The 18,961-nt window shown below is 41.9% G+C and overlaps 9 protein-coding genes across 9 annotated transcripts; 6 read left to right on the top strand and 3 right to left on the bottom strand.

Moving 5' to 3' along the window:
* Positions 1-215: 215 nt before the first annotated feature.
* On the top strand, positions 216-2,168 carry ATC70_002830 (Ribosomal protein L28e; the record flags this gene model as incomplete). The annotated part of the gene is made up of 5 exons (XM_064822200.1): positions 216-237; positions 297-1,173; positions 1,230-1,417; positions 1,495-2,006; positions 2,064-2,168. 5 exons carry the CDS (start codon positions 216-218, stop codon positions 2,166-2,168), a joined length of 1,704 nt encoding a protein of 567 aa, XP_064681886.1.
* Positions 2,169-2,177: 9 nt separating this feature from the next.
* ATC70_002829 (uncharacterized protein) lies at positions 2,178-2,738 on the bottom strand (the record flags this gene model as incomplete). The annotated part of the gene is made up of 3 exons (XM_064822199.1): positions 2,178-2,372; positions 2,446-2,592; positions 2,652-2,738. 3 exons carry the CDS (start codon positions 2,736-2,738, stop codon positions 2,178-2,180), a joined length of 429 nt encoding a protein of 142 aa, XP_064681885.1.
* Positions 2,739-3,144: 406 nt separating this feature from the next.
* On the top strand, positions 3,145-5,668 carry HIS4 (trifunctional histidinol dehydrogenase; the record flags this gene model as incomplete). Its single annotated transcript, XM_064822198.1, has 3 exons — positions 3,145-3,242; positions 3,308-3,734; positions 3,797-5,668. The coding sequence occupies 3 exons, from the start codon at positions 3,145-3,147 to the stop codon at positions 5,666-5,668; spliced, it is 2,397 nt and encodes a 798-aa protein (XP_064681884.1).
* A 92-nt stretch (positions 5,669-5,760) lies between these two features.
* Positions 5,761-7,941, bottom strand: ATC70_002827 (uncharacterized protein; the record flags this gene model as incomplete). Its single annotated transcript, XM_064822197.1, has 1 exon — positions 5,761-7,941. The coding sequence occupies one exon, from the start codon at positions 7,939-7,941 to the stop codon at positions 5,761-5,763; it is 2,181 nt and encodes a 726-aa protein (XP_064681883.1).
* Positions 7,942-8,110: 169 nt separating this feature from the next.
* OXR1_1 (oxidation resistance protein 1) lies at positions 8,111-8,998 on the top strand (the record flags this gene model as incomplete). The annotated part of the gene is made up of 5 exons (XM_064822196.1): positions 8,111-8,123; positions 8,195-8,221; positions 8,286-8,449; positions 8,505-8,888; positions 8,945-8,998. 5 exons carry the CDS (start codon positions 8,111-8,113, stop codon positions 8,996-8,998), a joined length of 642 nt encoding a protein of 213 aa, XP_064681882.1.
* A 94-nt stretch (positions 8,999-9,092) lies between these two features.
* On the bottom strand, positions 9,093-11,418 carry ATC70_002825 (uncharacterized protein; the record flags this gene model as incomplete). Its single annotated transcript, XM_064822195.1, has 4 exons — positions 9,093-9,794; positions 9,852-10,119; positions 10,200-10,800; positions 10,863-11,418. 4 exons carry the CDS (start codon positions 11,416-11,418, stop codon positions 9,093-9,095), a joined length of 2,127 nt encoding a protein of 708 aa, XP_064681881.1.
* Positions 11,419-12,049: 631 nt separating this feature from the next.
* GDT1 (GCR1-dependent translation factor 1) lies at positions 12,050-12,657 on the top strand (the record flags this gene model as incomplete). Its single annotated transcript, XM_064822194.1, has 3 exons — positions 12,050-12,056; positions 12,118-12,176; positions 12,229-12,657. 3 exons carry the CDS (start codon positions 12,050-12,052, stop codon positions 12,655-12,657), a joined length of 495 nt encoding a protein of 164 aa, XP_064681880.1.
* Positions 12,658-14,047: 1,390 nt separating this feature from the next.
* ATC70_002823 (uncharacterized protein) lies at positions 14,048-15,855 on the top strand (the record flags this gene model as incomplete). Its single annotated transcript, XM_064822193.1, has 4 exons — positions 14,048-14,139; positions 14,986-15,053; positions 15,115-15,422; positions 15,475-15,855. 4 exons carry the CDS (start codon positions 14,048-14,050, stop codon positions 15,853-15,855), a joined length of 849 nt encoding a protein of 282 aa, XP_064681879.1.
* Positions 15,856-16,745: 890 nt separating this feature from the next.
* Positions 16,746-17,438, top strand: ATC70_002822 (uncharacterized protein; the record flags this gene model as incomplete). Its single annotated transcript, XM_064822192.1, has 1 exon — positions 16,746-17,438. One exon carries the CDS (start codon positions 16,746-16,748, stop codon positions 17,436-17,438), a length of 693 nt encoding a protein of 230 aa, XP_064681878.1.
* Positions 17,439-18,961: the final 1,523 nt, after the last annotated feature.

The following is an 18,961-nucleotide window of genomic DNA, read 5'->3' as shown; positions in this document are numbered from 1 at the left end:
CTGCGAATCCAGTAACGCCAGGCACCAATTTGAAACTCGACTCTATTCCATGCCTGTGGAAAAGTGGCGTTTTCTCAGTTTCGGTTTGGAAGCACGCACAAAAATGCAACATCTCGGTGCCAAATTGACACATTCTTCTTTTTCCTCTTCTTTTTTTTTTTTTTTTTTTTTTTTTTTTTTTTTTTTTTTTTACAACAACATATACCACACGGCACATGTCATCTCATGCGAATAAAGGTATTTTCTTCAAATAGCTGTCATGGCGAGTACAAGTACTCAACACAACTCTTTCGCAGTGCAATGTCCCATCTGTCATCAATGGGTGGTTGCTTCCAAGATAAACGCACACATTGATGCAAACTGCCCTGACCCATCATTGAATTCTCTTCAAAAACAACCTAGCACCCACATGGAGATTGACAATGATTTTCCAAAGCTCGAGATTACCACTGCTAACGATGAAAAGAAAGCAGAAACCAAAGGCAGTAATAGCAGCAGTGTAGCGTCAAAGCCGAGTGCATCATCATCGCCTGTTCGCATAGCACCCTTATTTGCACCTAAAGCACAACAACCATCATCCAAAGCGGCGTCATCGCCGTCGTTGTCGACGTCTTTAGAGTCAAGACCTATGCCCACATTTGGAGGCATCAAACGACAGCAACCCGCTGACGCTATATCGCCCGCCACCACCACCACCACCTCATCCTCATCCACCTCAACAGCCCAGCCCACCACCAAGCGCAGTAAACGATCCGATGCAGTTCTGGACTCCATGCCATTAGCCGCTCGAGTTCGGCCCATTACTTTAACAGACTTTGTTGGCCAAGAAGAACTGTTGGGGCCTGATGGCATTTTGAAAAAGCTGATTGATCATGACCGTATACCTTCCATGGTATTATGGGGACCGCCTGGATGCGGAAAGACCACCATTGCTCGTATTATCTCCAAAATGACCAAATCCAGATTTGTGGAATTAAGCGCTACAAGCCACGGTGCAGCAGATGTCAAGAAGGCGTTTGAGGATGCCAAGGGACATTTGATGTTGACGGGCCAAAAGACGTTTGTGTTTATAGATGAAATTCATCGATTTACAAAGACACAGCAGGATTTGTTTTTACCGTATGTGGAGCAGGGCACGATTCACTTGATAGGTGCTACGACAGAGAATCCAAGGTAAGTGTGTAAGAGAGGACTGGGTATATGCACATCACTCATATGATATATCAAAGTTTCAAAGTGAATTCTGCTCTCTTATCAAGATGCAAGGTGTTTGTGTTGAAGCGACTGGATCAAGATCAAATTGAATCCATTTTGACTCGAGGATTGCAGAAATGGCGAGGCGAAGAGGAAATACAAACGGATCATAGTAAGGATAAAGAGGCATTAAAGCAACTGGCTGTCTATAGTGATGGCGATGGTAAGTTTAGATATATATATATATATATATATATATACGAGGGCTGATGAAATGGGACGACTCACAAAATTCTATAGCAAGAACTGCTTTAAACACCTTGGAAATTGCAGTCAGCTTATTACCGTCCAAACAACATCCATTGGAGATCGATACAGTCAAGGGAGCCTTTCAAAAATCACATTTGCTGTATGACCGCAATGGAGATCAACATTACGACATCATCAGCGCATTACACAAGAGTATCCGAGGCAGTGATGCCGATGCCGCCTTGTACTGGCTGGGCAGAATGTTGGTCGCAGGCGAGGATCCGTTGTACATTGCTCGCCGTTTGGTGCGATGTGCCAGTGAAGATATTGGATTAGCAGACAACACGGCACTCCCACTTGCCATGGCAGCGTACACGGCGTGCGAAAAGATTGGCATGCCTGAATGCGATACAATCTTGGCTCATCTGGTGGTGCATCTTGCCGAGACCAAAAAGAGTGTGCGAAGTTACAAGGCGTATAATTTAGTCAAGCAAACCATCCAGGACAACCCAGCGTATTCTGTGCCAATGCACATTCGCAATGCACCTACTACATTGATGAAGGTAAAGTCTTGATTTTTATTAAATGTACATGTGTGTGCCTTAACACGCTTGTGATAGAATCTGGGATATGGTGAAGGCTATAAATACAATCCAGACTATCAAGGGCCCGTGGAGCAAACCTATCTGCCTGATGAATTGCAATTTGAACGGTTTCTTGAATAAATAAAAAATTTACTGTTCTTGTGCTACTTTTTTGATTTCTGCAATGCGTTGGCTGATGGTATCAATAGCAGCTGTCCAAATTTCCAGTTCTTTGTGCTGACTGATGACGGATGTTTTAAAGGGTATAATCTTGTTGGCTGATGATGCGATGCTGGCTTCTTTTGTGAGATATCGAGTATGGCTTCTTAGAGCGAATTGGATATCCTGGTGAGAGAGAGAGAGAGAGAGAGAGAGATGAGTCATGTAGACAAACGCGCAAGATGGGATCATACTGTACATTGACCAAGGAAAAATATCTCGATGCTAATTCGCGAAATGACATGGCTCTTTCGCGAACAAATTGGTCTGTGTCCACATCGCTTGGTGCTTCATCCGAGAGAATGGAGAGAGCCTCAGCAGCTGTTTCAATCAATAACACGAGTTTCTATCGTCATCTGTACATGAGTTCCTCTGGCACACATGTTTAGCTTTGCTATGACTTACCTTTTCGGCTTGATGGAGATCCTGAATACGCATGGTGCTCTCGGCCATACGGCCTGTTGGATCAATGTATTGATTCTTGTTTGACATGTAGAAAAGACTAAAGAAGAAAAAAGGCCCAACGAAAGGAAAGGGGTTCAGAATTTGAATATAATGAAGAGAGGCTGAGCTCTAATGCGTGATGCTGTTGTTTTGTAGTGATAGTTACAGCACAGCACATGTTTAATACAAACAGCTGGCCGTTTTTTCTTTTCTTTTCCCCTCTTTCTTTCTACTCTATATTATTGGGATCTCTATACCCAACTACACCTCACATAGCTCTCTTTTATATATATATATATACCTCCTTTTTATCCTATTCCATCCCTTGTTCCAAGCCGCAACCCCTTTTGTATATCTTTCTATAATAGTCAATTCGACAAGCAAAGCGCTCTCTCCTCCTTCTTCTGACCACTACTTATTCCCGGGTTTTTGTGCGATATAACGACAAACACGCATGGCAGGTCCTAGCGATAAAATAACAAGAGAATCAAGCTTCGCGTCTCGAGTACAACAATTTGATTTCTGTGGAGAATCCATTGATGCATCACTGAGGTAAACTGTCTAAAGTAGTCATAGTAAAACAAGACGGAAAATTTATCTTGTAACCACCACATCAGAAAACTGCTGGCCAAAGTATTACTGCCCAAAGAAGCGCAACAAATTGATCGTGCCATGGAAGATTTCGCCAAGCGCTATTACGAATGCAATCCGAGTTTAGTGGATAGCCCAGATGTAGTGTATGCTGTTGCGTTTTCAATCCTGCTCTTACACACAGACGCTCACAACAAGAACGTGAAACAAAAGATGAACAAGGACACGTTTATCATGCGCACCAAGATCATTGAGGGTGGCGAGGGTGTGCCTCATGAGATACTGGATGTCATGTACGACAATATCGTCATGTCAGAATTCACCTATGCAGATGGACACAAGGAATCCAATGGCAGAGCAGCAGCAGCAACAGCACAGACTGCTGAGAGATCCAACTCTTGGTTTTCAAAACTAAAGAGTGGCAGTAGTGATACCAATGCACATACCCAGTCAGTAAGTACCACACAGTCTCCCCATCACCTAAAGCATACTCACACTGGTAAAAAAAAAAAAAGCAGGCACTTTTAGCTGATCTTGGCCAGAAATTAGAGCAACTCATGCCTGCTGAAAACACCTTTAGCTACAAACGGACTCTAAAGCCGATTCCTATTATGGAAGTTCATTTCTCCATCTTACGAGCCAAATCACTGTGTTTGGCAGGTGTTCGAAGTCGATATGGAGGCGGCGGTAGCAGCGGATCAGACAGCAACACCAACACATTTACCATTCGAGTGACCAAGGCAGGCATTCTGGATCGAAAGTACGACCTCACGCAAGGTGGGAAAAAGGCAACGGCGCGAGGATGGCGACCCTTTGGATGTATACTGAGTGGAAGCCAGATCATCTTTTTCGCTGACATTTCATCATTTCAAAACTGGCTGGATCATCGAGAGGATCAAGAACAACAGGAGGAAACCGTGACACCACGAAGAAACAACAGTTTTCCAGCATTTTCATCCTTGGCAGCAGCAGCAGCAGCAGACTCTTCTTGTTCCAACCTCAGTACGACCACTTCACTCGCATCCATGTGCCCTCAACAAGCCTCACAGCAAAATATACCCACCAACGCCTTTCTGAGACCCGTTCAAATTGTATCACTCTCTTATGCTATCTGTATTTGTGATGAAGAGTACACAAAATACCCACATGTCTTTCGACTGATAACAGGTGATGGGCAGCAATTCTTGATGCGCGCAGAAGATGATCAAGACATGGAAGATTGGATGCTCAAGATCAATTATGCCGCTACTCTGAAAACAACAGGTGTACGCATGAGACCTACAAAAAAGCCTAGCAACAGCAATGAATCCACACAATCCGTAGATACCAACAAATACAACGTGGACCGTTTGAAACGAGAAGAAAAGGCGCGAGAAAAGGTGATTGAACTCACACAACGTATAGACGAACAGGTGAAATTACTGGATCGAGAATTACAGTTGCGTCGAAATCTGATGGCACTGATTCCCTGTCAAAAGGCAACCAAAGACAGAATCCTGCTATTTGCAGATGCAGTAGGCAAAAAGCTCAAGACAAAACGGATCGAGTTGCAACGGTTGCAGTGTTATCGAGACTATTTGGAGTGTGAACTTTCGTGGTGTGCATCACAGCAGCAACAGCAACAGCAACAGCAGCAGAGAAAAATGTCTTTGCCTTTGCCATCTCATTTGTACACATTTACAGCATCTCACAACAACTCTGCTAGCAACAACGCAGTATCATTACCTGTGGGTGGCACAGGCAAGAGAGAGAGTATCAAGAAACTTTCCAATCTCGTATTCACAGCGCCTCCTTCTGATGAGCCTTCACCCGTAACGACCAGTTCAAGCACAACGTCCTCCTCACACCACATGTTACTGGAATCCTCATCAGGTATAAGCGACCTTACCAACTCTGCTGCTGGAAGTCATCTTCATAGTGCCATCAGTGATTGTGAAAGTGTGGCTACCTGCAATGGTGTACTACCACAAGAACATCAAGGTGACGACAATAACGACAATGATGACGACGACGATAGAAAGAGCCATGATTCTACACCTCAGCTGCCCCTATTTTCATTCCCCAAATCATTCATTGAGGGTGTCTCGTTCATGGATAGTAAGCACGTCAAGGCAGCATCGGATAAAGCAGTGGAAATGGATCGTATCATGCGTCGTCGAAGTCAAAGCAATCCGGTCATGCCACACGCGACGCGATCCCCTATCATTGACAAGAAGCTGTTATTGGTGGATGCACCTACCAGTAAAGGTGGTCGACAGAGAAGTGGATCAGAAGCGTCGTCTGTGCAAGGGGATGATGATGACATGAGTGTGGTGATTGTCAATGATTCGGAAGAGTTGCTCACAGATACATCCTCATGGCCAACCACAACACCCTCTGTCACCTGACATGCTGGAATCTATGCGTTTGCAATGAAATAAAAAAAAAAAGTGTGTTTCACGAACAAAGCAATGAATTCAGGGAAAAAGCAGGGCAATATTTATTGGATGTTTACAAAAGATGGACTGAGCGGGTTATTTCTACAATTTTCAGTCAAGTGAGAGTGAGCTTTGGGATGGAACAGGCAGCGAAGTTGAGGTTTCTTTGGGTGGGTGAACTTTTGCTTTTTAATCTTATGTTGTTGTTGGAGTTGAACAACTTCTACTTTGGGAGAGGCGCTTTGTTTTTGTGTGTGTGTCTGTGGTTGTTGAGACGCACGACGGTGCAATTCATAAGGTTGAGGTCGAGGAGCCGGTAAAGGAGGGTTCTCAAACGCATCATTGCAAGAGCAGATTTGATTGTGGATATCTCTAAAGAGATCAATAGCACTGTAGATGGTGTCCTTTTTCTCTGGATGGTTCTTTTTGACATGTTGATACAAGAGTCCAAACTGGGCACGGTCCTCCAAGGTTGGCAAGGCAGATTGAAAGTAAGTAAAACCAAGTTCTTCAGACACTTTGGCGTACTCGAGGTTTCTGACAAAACGATGGACGAAGCTGTTCATCGACTCGGTTTCTGCATTGTAATGCGCCAACGTCAATTGTTTGATGGCTTCGGCCAAGGGCATCTCATACTCTTGCAACAAACATAACTTGAATTGGGACCAGGTCAATTGAGGTTGTCTAACCAGCAATCCGTCCAACCAATGGTGCATAGGCGTACTCAACCTGGAAGGGATCAACGATCTCCATTTACGTTCGATATCAAAATCATAGTCTTGCACAGCGCGGTCCACTTGTCTCAAGCAAGCATAGATGGTGCTAAACACCTTTTCTCGAGTGTTGGTGACATTGCCCTCCCATTGAAAATACGGCACCAGACGCATCATCAGCAATAGTTTTTTGTAGTTTTCGTCCGAGGGTTGAAGCAAAGGCGTATCTTTCTTGAGACTAGCAATGGCACGTTTAAGATAATTGATTTGCGTGGTAGTGGCACAAAAGACATCACTCAGTTCTTGTTTGTGGGGTGTCATGCAGAGGTCCAATGTCAAGGTAACCAACTTGCCCTTGAGATCCTTTAGCATGTTCTCCATAGCAACCACATTTTCATCGCCACTGGTATCGGGTGCACGTTGTTCTCGTCGACGTAGTTCATCTACGGATGTCTCAGCAGCACGTTTGTTGGCAACAGTAGGAGCAGCGACAGAGACAGTGCTAGTAGCAGCAGCAGCAGCAGCACTAGCAGCTTGACGAGGAGGAGAGGTGGATGGAGAGCTGTAAGGAGGGATACTGGTGGTGTACACCTTTTCAGACGAAAATCGTTCTTTTCTACTGGCATGGTAAGCAGCAGGGGAAACAATCGTCTTGCTATTACTTTTCTTAGCAGCGGTAGCTTTACTGAGCACAATGGGTTTAGCACTACAATCACCGTCATGTATAACACGACTGACAGCAACTGAGGAATGACTAGAGGTATTGTCCCCACATAAACTATAACTGCTATCTAAAGTAGCCTGGTTTGTTTGATCATCACTTTCAATCTTAACAGGACTTTTATGATGCATCGCAGCAGGAGCTCTCAAAGAAACACTGCCGAAAACCACATCAGCCTGCTTAGAAGATACTATAACAGGACTTTTTGCCACGTTGTTTACAGAGCTAGCCCACCCTCCCATTCTTTTCTCTACGTGAGATTGGTTGAAGGGACCAGATGCCACAATCTTTGCTGCCTGCTTAGCTACTGCAACAGGGCTTTCTGCCTGCTTAGCTACTGCAACAGGGCTTTCTGCCTGCTTAGTTACTATAACAGGGCTTTCTGCCTGTTTAGCTACCACAACAGGGCTTTTGTTCACTGCTGCTACATTACGACTAGGGCTGCTAGCGAATGAGGGCATGGCGGTGGTAGATGCCAACGAAGATACAGCCCGTATGACTCTGGGTCTATTACGTGGATCTCTACGTGGATCTCTAGGATGTAACTGCGGTACAGTACTCCCACTACTAGAGTTATTCGCATGATTGGAACCTCTTACCGCTACCGTTGGCTCCTTCGTCGTGGGCACAAGAGTAGAGTGTATCTCGTAGGAACCAACAGCCTGCTGATTGACATTTTTCATCACGACAGGTCTATTTACATGGCTATTAGAATCCAAGCTGACTGCAGGGTCATGGTTGCAAGGTTCTTTTTTCATGAGCATAGAGACGCTTTGATCAATAGCTTCGAGTTTAACGTCCTTCAACATGATTTTTTACACAATTTGATGAAAGACAGAGAGAAAAAAAAATTTTTAGCTGTTTTGTCCCAGTATTTATAAGGTTTTTTTTTTTTTTTTTTTTTTTTTTTTACAACCCTGGGAATGCTTCCTAGTCTACTTTTTTTTTTTTTCTCGTAGCACACCACTGTTCCTGCCCATGATTCGTAAAGGTAAATTGTATGAGCCAGCCTGCTCACGATTGGCATTCGCATGAAAGAGGACTCAAACTGTACATGTGTAGATATCATCACCTTGACCTACGAATTCTGTAAAAATGTGGCATCCTGTTTAATGCGAATTTAATTGAATCTAACCCAAGGAAACAAATATAGTAGAGACATGGCTTCATCAGTTGCTTTATAAATGCGAATTGTATCCCAAAGCCGTCTTTAAGCAACAAAAGAAGTTTCAAGTGCCTGTCTACATTGCACTGCATCCACAAGTACATGCCTATATAGCTGATTTCGTTCAAGCATGCCAACCTTTGCTAGAAACAGTAGGTCTCCTCATCTGAAGCGTAAACTACGCATTCTAGTCTAAGTTTTGTACAGGGAAATGTGCGATTCATCGCATTGACTGTCATGGAAGATGCCGATAGACCACTAGAAAAGTTTGTGTTAGAAATTAGGTCGCTATTACACAATACAAACATCCCAGCAGATACCGTTCTTCAAAGTGAATCCTCATTTACATTGGCTGATCTAGAGCAATACCTGCGAGCCTGTTTAATTAAGCTCAATACATACCAGTTTCCAAACAAACAAACCACATCCGACACCAGAACGTTCATCTTGTCCATTGAAAAGATACAAGGCGGGTACCCTCATCAACAGCTAAAAAGCAATGATGGCAGCATGGATTGGGTGCCAGCAGAGACAAGCTATCGTTGGAAAAATATCAAGCCATTGAAATCAGTGGAACTTGATTTAATCAGAGTAAGCCCTCTTTCTTCCAAGATAAAATTGTACTTATTGAATCATTTTTTTATTAGTTTAATACTTTTGTAATGGAAGCTTCAAGAAAGGGTAAAGAGCGATGTCCATAAGGAATACTATATATATATACAAAAGAGAGAGAGAGAGAGAGGTGGACGAATATAAATAAAAAGGGGGGGGTATCATGTAGTTGAAAAAAAAAATCTAAGCGGTGCCAGTGCCCAAGTAGCTCCAAAATCCTCTGGAGGTACCACGCATGAGTTCATGGATACTGATCAAATTTCTCGACATTTCCTTGATACTCCAGAACCCAATACGCTTTAATCGTCTATTGCGTTCCTGTTGATCCAGCGTCAAATCCACGAACCCTTGACCCAGCTTTTCTCCCATGCGTTCAGCCAGTGTCGAATCATACAATGTCCACGATCCATCAAAGTTACTGAGATCCATGACCAAGCGAATCTTGATGGGGACAATGGCCTTGTTGCGAGAAATGTAGCCCACCACAGGTCTGACCATGGCGCTGTTGAGGTAACTGAGTTCTGGTGTCTTGAGTGGGACTGAGGCCTTGGTATCTTTGAATCGGAAATCCATGTCCATGACAAACTTTTTGGCATTGGTGTCTTCTTCCTTCTTTTTCTTGGGCTTTTCTTCGCGCTGGCCTCCTACCACTAAAATCTCCTCTCCGTTACCTGCACCGAGAATTACAGGTTGCGAGAGCTCAATGCGATCAGTGAGTTCGTAGACCAATTGTCGCAAGAGCTCAGTGGAATCGGCTTCTACTGCTTCTTGAGGGATGTAAATGTCTGCAGAAATATCGACTGTGCCTGATGTGATCCATCCAGGAGGTCCTTCCACGCCTCGATTGATATGATCTATATTGACGCCATCGATTCTCAAGCGAGACTGCACAAGAGTTGCTTAGCATGCCTATTTTGTACCAAACATGAATGGGGCGCCTACCTTTCGCTTGTAACCCTGCTTTCGCATATCATTGTCTGTCAATACACCAAATCGAGTAGATTCACCACCAACTACCACGCCATTGGGATCAGGCTTCTTGAATGGGTAATAATGATAGATATCATGACTTCGAAATCCAGTTTTCTGCGAATCAATGTGTCCTGACTGTTCCAACACACTCTTTTCCAACTGTGGCGAATGGACACTGAATAAACATTTATCAAAGGCACCAATAATCGATGTAGCGCATAACAAATCATAAAACAGCCTTTCTGAATGTCAGTCCAACATGCACAATCCCAGCAAAAAAAAAAAAAAAAAAAAAAAAAAAAAAAAAAAGAAACTTACCATTGCTTTCTAAATCTATCCAATTGAGCCTGGAATATCGAGATGGGGTATGGTCTAAATCCATGTGGTTGATACACAGTGACCAACAAATCTTCCACAGTCAATTTCTCCAATTCAAAATCACCAGGCGTATATTGATGTCTGGAAGCGACTGGATCATAAGGCACGTCTGGATCCCAGCGTACATGGCGTCGATCCACAACACCACGCACACCTTGCACATCCGCACTTTGCACTAGACCCTTTCCATCCATCCAACGAATCAAGCTGAGTGTTACTTCCACTCGGTCAATGACAAGATCATACCACATCCACTTTTTCAGCACTTCATTGTCCTTTTCATCCTCGTCAAGCTCCACACCAGCTAATGGATCATTGTCATCTTGTACAGTGATTTCGTCTGCAGGGATTTCTTGGCCTGTCTCCAACAAGGCGGCATGGCGCTCAAACTTTTCATGTTCTGAACGAGGCATGCGATAGATTCTGACATTGTTGAATCTGATTTTGCCATCTTTCCAGTTGGGCAAAATGGCAGAATCAAACACGACAGTGGCTCCTGTAGCCGATGTGAGGTATTTTCCAATGCGATATGCAATCCATTCTATACGAGATCATGTCAGTTCAGCTGCTGTCATCCCCCCCCCCCTCTACGAGAAAACAAACCTTGAAATTGCAATGAATTCGCCAACCACAGTATCAAACTCACAAAACTTGTTGTGCCTGCCAACAACCACACTGTATGTCCAAGAAACAGCCAAGAAAACAAGGCTGTCGCATCGTTCAATGTCCAAGGTCGAATCTGCCTCATCAATGGGTATTTAATACGAATCTTGAGTCTGTCAAAGAATCCTCGAGCCTGTGCTAGCAACTCGGCTTTGGTGATGTGCTTGTGTTGGTTTTGTGATGTGGCATAGTGACGAAATTGTCTGCTCATGTAGAGATGTGTACGGTGGCTGAATAGCTTGGGTTTGATGGCAATTGCATTGTGAGTGCATACGCTACTGCTACTGCTGCTGCTGGTGGTGGTGGTGGTGGATAGCAAATCAGTGACCAAGATGGATTTCTTTTGTGGCAAGGTAGCTACTTCACGACGATCAATGCTGTATGCAAATACAGGTGGTGCAAGCAAGAAATTCTTGCGTTTCTTTGGTGTGTTGTAAATGTTGAATAGCTTGTTGGGTTTCAGTAAGGATTTTTTGAGTAGATGAAATTTTGACATGATGTGAAAGGAGGTGAGTATGAGAGTAGTAATGTAAGAAAGAAAAAAAAAAAGAAAAGAAAAGAAAGGGCATTACATCAGGCAAGGGGGGGGGGTTGGTCGGTTATTCATTTTGCCCTTGTTTTACCATTTACAATGGCCACCACTGCGCACTGACGAATCTCTCCTCTCAACCACTTAATTGAAGCCTATCCAATGGACCTCTCTTTTGGCGAGTTGTCAGGCTGGATGTTGCGTAGGCAGAAGGTTGTAGGATCAATGGCATGCCAACTAGATTGCTTTTGACTTTGTTTTGCCATGCTACGAATCAACTCGATGTATCCAGATCGCAATGATAATTACAGCATCATGATCTATGCGTCATTGCATTTGATGGAAACAGAGCAACCCAGCTTTCTCTTCTTGCCATGGCAAACATAGGCTTGACTCGTTACACTACCGAAGCAGACGAGATCGCAATTTCATCTAGAAAACTTTGTATCTTGATATTTGCATGATTTTTCCGTGTACAAACCAAGCGGGATGTTGGCTGCTTCCAATGTGACCTGTTCAAATGCCTGCTTCTTTCTTTCCTTCGTTTTCTTTTCTTTTTACCACATTTTCATCCATTCATACACATTGTAACAACGCCATGTCAGGTAACAAGAGAAGAAAAAGAGCTTGATGAACAGTGTTTTATACCAAGATCTCATGTAATAGACACACTTTTGAAACGTTCGTCTGCAGATGACTTTGATTGGCCTGCAACCATCTTTCTCGTAAGTGATCAACAAGAGATACATCCAGCACAGATAACTGATGCCGCGCCAGTATGTCGTACTCATCATCATGGGTGTGGGTATGTGCTTTTGTCTGAGACGAGCCAACCGTCTTATACCCAATAGATTCAGCTTCCCGTTAGTGGATAGAGGTTCAAGAAGAGAAAGAGGATTTCATAATTTGGGAGCAGAGGAAGAAGGATTACTGAGCCATTATAGCGATGTAGAAGATGAAGATGATGCAGAAGTAATTGATAATCAAAATGCGCTTCGTATATCCAGTCGATCCGATGATGAAGATGAGGAGGAGGAGGAAGACTTTGGACATTTGCAAGCCCATGATGCTACCGCTACTACTACTACTACTACTACTACTACTACTACTACTACAGCTGCTATTGAACCCGACAGTGATGATGATATTGAATCTACAAACAAGGCGACACCTTACAAGGATGATGAACATCACAATCCACAATAAAACTTGAGCTCTTTTTTTTTCAATCTATTGCGAAACATAATGTGGGTATACGTCGGGCCGGTGGATATTGTCCATGACGATCTCTAGGGAAACTCGAAACAAGAACAAAACTCCCATATCCACTTTACCTTTACGTAAAAAAGATAACTGTAAAGGATTGACGATAGTGTGGAGTTGTCAGCAAAGATCGTGCTGTTTTCTTTCTGTGAGGCTGGTGACGAGCATTTACGGTTACTAATGTCTGCATGGTCTTGGTACACGGACGCACATTGGGTTTCCTTAGCATCCGGAAGATGCTGTCAACGAAACGTATGAATGTGATGCAAACTGCCAACTTTCTCTGTCTCTATCATATAGTATGCTGTCGTGACCAACCAGAGGTGTAAGCATTAAACCATTGAGCACCAGACAAGGCTCAAAAGCCTTTGTTCTCCTTTACAGGCATGCACATTAGACCCTGAGTCGACAGGAAAAAGAATGACAAGCCTGAAATATTATCAACGGGGATGCCCACATTCGACTCAACTCTCAAATAAGATTGACGCTAGTTGTTGATGAAGATAGGCCCACTCAGAATTTGCCAAATGTCAACGATATTACAGCCATCATTCCCAATGAATATTAGTCTGAAATATATCCTCATTACAGACCGAAATGGCTTTTCAGCCAGTGAATAATAGACTCTTTGGGTGAATTAATGAAGCGCATATCAACCATCATTATCATCATCAGAAAGGCATGTTGGTCAGCCCGCCACCAAAATTGATTCAAACTCAAGTTTTTTTTTTTTTTTTTTTATCCAAGATTGGCCAGAATTTCTCTTTTTTGGACCTCTTTAATCGTTTTTGCGTGATTCGACTATACAAATGGAAATGGTCAACCCTTACTTCCTAATACATTCTTGGTGTACTTTTCAAGGCACTTCCAATGATGCCAAATAGAATAGATGTTTTGAATAAACTTATTGAGGAATTTTAGAAAATACGAAATGAGGTTTTTGGCCAAAAAAGTCGATATTTTGCATATGAAGGCCATACAAAAGTGGTTTCAGAGGTTGCTTTGGATCGAGAGAAACATTTCGGTCCAATATGTACCATAGCAAAAGTCTTTGTTTTCAAGGCGAAAAACGTGGTCATTTGATTTTGGATGAAAACCATGAGGTACCCCTCATGCTGTTTGGTCCTCAAAAAGTTGAGCAAAGGTGTCAGGATGTTTCTGCTACTCAAGTGCAATTGTTTGGCGTCATTCTGGCGGTTCAAAAAGGTCTACATGTCAAGATAGTAACGCCTGAAGGCTGCCAAATTTGGTTGGGGTTTCTCGTATATGTATACTAAACTTCAAATAAATTATCTGGTCTGTGGCCTTGGTTTTGTCTAAACACGCCAATACAATGGATAATGTCTCTGCCCACTCCCCAGAATTAAACCCTCTCCTGGAGCAATTTACGCCCTCTGCGAAAAACGCACTCAAGAGGGCAGTATTGTCCATGCAACAATGCAGCTTCTCACTCAGAATCCCTGTCATGATCCGTTTTATATCAAGTAGCCCATTCATACACTTGAGAAATCCCTCATCAAATTACTCAGTCAGGTCTTCTACATGACTTTAGCGAAAAAAAAGAAAAAGGCGAAACCCCTGATCAATGCATTGCTCTCTCCATACTTTGCTATTAGTACATCAGCATCCAACTCTGAGACACCTTTATAGAAATCCAAGTCTTTTTTTATGCGTCTGTTTCCCCGTAATGACCAAATACTTCAAACCCATTCATGTTTTTTTTTTTGGATCGGTAGAAATGTGTTTGTTTATGGTATGACTCATCTTCTCTATCAGTGCCATACACTTATTTTTGGGTTCTCTACAGTTTGAACCAGCCTCTGATTAATCTGCTTCTAATATTACATCCACCGGCCCGACTGTGAACTCATAGATAAAGGGGCGAGAGTGAGTGTGTGTGTGTGTGAGCTGATGTCACTGAGCAAACAACAAATGTCCCAAATGGGTTATTGAGTTTATAGGTCTGGTGGCTTGCCCTATTTTCACAACATTTGTATCATCATCAAAAGCATTTTTTTTTTTAAGTCTTTTTGTATACTCTCTCTTTTTTTTTTTTTTTTTTTTTCTACACAATTTCTGCTCGAATCTTCGTGCGGGTGCTAAACCAAAGCCAAATCCTTCAAACTGAAAAGGTGAGTGGGTTGGCATTTGCAGAGTAATGGAGGATGGTGTTCATGACTCTGTTTTTTCGGCAGAGGGAAAAATATTTTCATTTTCCATTTCTTTTTACGTCTTTTTCTTTTCTAATCCAACGTGATCATCGTTCTTTAGAGTAAAGGAAGAAACACAAGACTTGAACAAGTCTACAACGACAGCAGATAATAGAAAAAAGCAGAAAAGTAGGGACTCAAAGTGAAAAGGCGCCGAGAAATGAAGAGACACTAAAACACATTTGTGTAGTGGATGATATGAGCAGTGGATCTGACAGCGATTACGCTAAATACTGGATTGATTGGTTTTTGGAGACAAAAGGAAACGAATACTATTGCGAAATCGATGAAGAATACATTTTGGATCGCTTCAATTTGACTGGATTAAATGTCGAAGTACAGCAGTATTATGCTGAAGCATTGGATATGATTACCGATAATTTGGACGAAGAGAGATTTGATGAAAAGGCAAGAGACCAAATCGAAAGAGCTGCTCGTCATTTGTATGGATTGATTCATGCACGTTTCGTCATTACGACTCGTGGATTAGCAAAGATGGTAATTAGTGTGTTAGAGTTTAGATGTGGTGAGATGCTAAACATGAATTTAGCTGGATAAATACAAAAAGGCAGAATTTGGCCGTTGTCCTCGTGTGCTCTGTAATATGCAATCGCTGCTTCCTGTTGGCTTATCTGATATTCCAGTAACGAAAACTGTCAAATTGTATTGTCCTCGTTGTGAAGACATTTACAATCCCAAATCATCCCGCCATGCTTCCATTGATGGTGCCTACTTTGGCACCTCATTTCCACACATGTTATTCCAGGTTCACCCCAACTATTTGCCAACCAAGTCAACTGAACGTTATGAACCTCGTATCTTTGGCTTTAAAATACATCAAATTGCTGAACAACATAGATGGCAAGATCGTGCTCGTGAAGAATATCAACAAAAGCTATTAAAGGCAAAGGAACAAGAGCAAGAAAAGTAATCACCCACATCATCTCCTCTCTCCCGCAACTACCATCTCTCATCCTAAATCTTTTTTTAACAGTATGTACTTTAAAATAATAAACTAAACAAAAAAAAAAACAAGCTTGTTTATTTATATTGAATTGAAATGAATGACAAACGGAAAGAAGAGCAAGAACATTATGCCTTGACTGAAATGAATGTGCTGCTTTTTGCTCAAAATTGGGGATCAAAAAGGAGGGGGGGGGGGAGAGAGGACTTTGCGTCTATTCCGGTTACTGCTGTGATACAAGACGCTAACTAGCCTTATTGTAGCACATTACCCAGTTTTGTTTTCTGTTTAAATAAGATGGACAGTTATGTGGGATCTGAAAGCAACATTTTCAGTGCTAAGCTGAACCAGCAGCAATGTTGATTAAGGGTGTTCAAGTACAAATCCTTTCTGCTATACTTAAATTGGTGTTTTATTATGATTGCAAGTGTCATATTGTGTATGACAGGTATGGAATTCTTTTTCTTTTATTGAGCGCATTCATTTAGACAGATTTGATGGGTAATAATAGTAATACTGGTTAACCTTTTTCTGTTAAATGAGAATGATACACAAGCATTCTATTATCTCCTTTTCGCGCAACTGGAAGTTTGATGTCAAGAATAATTACCTTCACAAGTATAAAAGAGCTTACCATTGTTTCCGTTTTCTCTTTCTCTTGATTTTCTACCTCTCTTCATTTCTTTACCCCCTTTCTCCAAATACACTTTAGGTTTTTTTTTTTTTTACTTACTCTAGTAATCAAAACATCCCAATTCCCATATAACTGAAAAAAGCGTTGACCGCACCATCTTTATACACATTCCATTTCATTTCAATTCACCCCCTCCCCCCTTGTACTTTCTCTCTATATAAACATGAAGCAGGCTTCAATCTCCACCACCTTATTATCCATCTGTGCCTTGATGTTATGCTGCTCAATGGCACTTGCATCTCCTCTTGACAAACGAGGCATCTCCAGCTGCTACAAGAAGAATGCTCGCATCACTCAATATTGGATTCCTAAAGAGGGCGACAAGGACATGAGCAACAATGGCAACAGTGTGTCTCTCACTGGATCCAAATCCAAGAAACTCAAGGATCGCAAAGGCAAGACCATTGCCAAAGTCTCTAAAACCACATTTGAGAAATTTCAAATGGAGGGTACTGGCTTGCTCCAATCTGGCACTATGGTTAATTTGGATTCAGGCAATAGCATCTTTATGAAATTAGATCGTGGAAAGACTCCTTATGGATTAGGCTCTAACGGTAATCGACTGGTCCCCTGGATCAGTGTTGCTTCCAACGATATCAAAAAGGGCACCACGCTCTACATCAAAGAAATGGATGGCCTCGTTTTACCTGATGGCAAGAAACACAATGGCTGTGTCCGTGTCGACGATGAAGGCTGGAGTATGGGTGGTTGTCAGCTCGATTTCTTTGTGCTCCAATTCAGTGCTTACAAGGTGTTGACCAAGAAGATTCCTAGCAAGGTGCATGTTGTTGCAAAGTCTTGTACTATCAAAGACTATGTTACTTCCTCCGTCAAGAAATGGGCTGTGCTTCATTAATCTTTCTTGTTTCTTTTGTATCTGTATTGTATATGTGTGTACATTTCCTCCCTTTTCAAAAAATAAATCATTGTTGCCAACATGGTATATGATGGCATCATTTTTTTTTTCTGTTACCAAAATGAAACAAAAACTGTTATATTTGGTAAATCAGACACAAGATAAATTAACCCAAATAAACCAATAAAATTGACATGGAGACAAGGAAATCATATGTACCTAATTAAACGCATGTTGAAATGTTAGCATCTGACTTGGGAAATGGCAATTAACTCTAGTAGAGGATGAAAGAGAGAGCTTGTGGAATGGAAAATTGAGAACTGATACACAAAAAATTGAGTTCTTTTCTTGGTTGATAATGAAGAGTTCTGCTCTAATAGATTTCAATCTTTGAATTGGATATGCAATTCCAATTTTTTTTATTATGAGTGGCAAAGCCATGAATAGACCTAAATGCTGATTTTGTATGACATTGGACAGAAAAGCATCAGCCTCTTTCTTAATGTAGCCAGATTGCGCTGGTAGGTCAACTCCGTAGTGAGATTATACAATATAGTTCATTACCTCGATTTATATAGTAACAAACAACGATTGGGTACCTTGAAACAAGGAGGAGCATATTTCAGGGCAATTTGGTTGATTTTGCATGTATTTTATACGTAGCAAGATTGACTTTCTTAAAGCGTCAAGTTTCCCTTGCACTGATAAACCTTTCAGATGATGAAAATCACAAGATGGGAGTGCTCAGAAAAAAAGTACAAAGTGTTACAAGTGATACCAGCTTCGCTGTGCATGAGAAGCACCAGAAATGTTTGCTTCTCTACTATTTTCGCTTCGCTTTGACGAGATTCAACCAACGCGGCGGCGGCTTGCGTTCTTCCAGCTCATGCAAAAGACTGTAAGCTTCATGGACTAGCCTACTAAAATGGCAGTTCGTTTTTTTTTATATATATGACATGGATATACCAAGCTACATTCTGGATGCACAATGTGCATAACAAAAACAAAGCCAAGACTATATGAATGACAGATCCTATTATTACACTATCAGGTAATCACAATTAATTCATACGGTGATGCTCAACGCACGAACAGCCTTCAAACGACATGCAAATACAAACTTGTTTGCATAATGATGCTCGCACTGTACGCAATAGTATTTGGGGTGATTGATGTCAATATTGACCTTTGGTTTTCATATATAGCGATGATCTAATAACGTAGAATGAACGAGTCTGTAGTGCCTACGATATTCTTCCAATGAGCTTTTGGTTTTATCCCATACACTACAATAAAATACAGAATCGTGGGGATCAGGAAGGTTGTTAAGATCTTTAAGGAAATGTAGAACTATTCAACGCATTTTTCAATAGATGGACTTTGCAGAGTAGGTTTGTCTATATCCACGACACTAGTTTTTGAGATCATTGACATCTGGCGTTATGTCTTTTGGCTTTTGCAGCAGTGATCACCAGTTGGCTTTGTGAGTTGCAACAAGATGATAATGATAAGAACGCTTGCTT

The sequence above is a fragment of the Mucor velutinosus genome, assembly GCF_035048745.1.
Source record: "Mucor velutinosus strain NIH1002 chromosome Unknown tig00000093, whole genome shotgun sequence".
NCBI classification, from domain to species: domain Eukaryota; kingdom Fungi; phylum Mucoromycota; class Mucoromycetes; order Mucorales; family Mucoraceae; genus Mucor; species Mucor velutinosus.
This window is presented reverse-complemented; position numbering and strand designations above follow the sequence as displayed.